The 1,123-nt window shown below is 37.0% G+C and overlaps 1 protein-coding gene across 1 annotated transcript in view; it reads right to left on the bottom strand.

The window, feature by feature from the left end:
• The window catches only part of LOC122323334 (neuronal acetylcholine receptor subunit alpha-7-like), an 18,771-nt gene that overhangs the window by 2,703 nt on the left and 14,945 nt on the right, over nt 1-1,123 (bottom strand). The window contains exon 10 of the mRNA XM_043217078.1: nt 626-764. Within this exon, the coding sequence (XP_043073013.1) occupies nt 626-764 (139 nt within the window). The remainder of the gene's footprint in view (nt 1-625; nt 765-1,123) is intronic.

Below are 1,123 nucleotides of genomic sequence, written 5' to 3'. Positions count from 1 at the left end.
TTAAAAAGCTGAATCAAATTTTAACCATATCTTGCTTTCTCTGTAAACAACATTAGCCTTGAATCTTAAAAGTAAAATGCACTGTGCAAGCTGATAATTTTATGTATTTATGTGAGAGGAAGCATGCATTTCAGGCCGTTTTTAACTATGTACTGCATATGCTCTACACGTACAGTAGATTATACTGCACTGTCTGAACAACAAATAAAGCAAAATAATCCATGCTAATTTTTTCAGCATCTGCTGAGTCAATAGTGGAAAGTTTTGGAAGGAAAGGAGTTGTAAAACAGCAACATATGACAGCAAGGACTGTGACGGAGAGATAGATAAAGAGGTGACAAGCTAGAATTATTCAGTTGCACTGCTGAGTCTTGGNAAAAAAATGCAATTTAAGCAACTAGGTTCTTTTTTGGCATCTTCACACGTTTTTTGTGTGTTAAAAGATTATTCAGTGCATGTTTGGCTATCATAAACAAAAGCAGTTCAACTAGTGCAATATCAGAAAATTTGCAGAATATATGTAATGGAAACAGGAATTACCAAGACACTCTAGACAGCTGAGTTGTGTGTTTGCCCTTGAGGGTTTGACAAGAAGCACAACAACATCTTTCTGATCAGTATCCACCTTTTAGTATCTTCTTCTGAACTGTATCTCTTTTTAGCTCTGTAGATTGTAAGATAACTACTGTTGCTGTTATGTAAGTGTTGCTTTTTTCCCGGTTGTTCAGATAAAGAGTCTTTTTCAACTCCTTTGAGCCCTGGCTCTGGCGGACATTTTCAATAACTACACATGTCTTGCATTGGGTGTGAATGTTGCTAAAAGCTGAACGCAGGATAGGATCATAGGACGTTGTGCTCAGGCAAGCGTGTAGCTATTATTATTGCTCATACTTTGAGTTAGAGATTAAATAAACCTCTAACCTTCAGTGTTAATCCTCAAATTGTGCAGCTGAGATTACTTTTATAAGCAGTGAGGCACGCAATTTTTGTCAGGCAGCTGAAAAATTCCATAGACAGGACAGAAGTCATGTCTGAGCGTCAGAAAATTATTGAGATTTGAGCCTTTTGAGGCCACCCTACGCTACCATTGAAATAAAACTTTTACTTAGAAAAGATGCTTTCG

Source organism: Puntigrus tetrazona, chromosome 19, assembly GCF_018831695.1.
Source record: "Puntigrus tetrazona isolate hp1 chromosome 19, ASM1883169v1, whole genome shotgun sequence".
Classification (NCBI taxonomy): Eukaryota; Metazoa; Chordata; class Actinopteri; order Cypriniformes; family Cyprinidae; genus Puntigrus; species Puntigrus tetrazona.
This window is presented reverse-complemented; position numbering and strand designations above follow the sequence as displayed.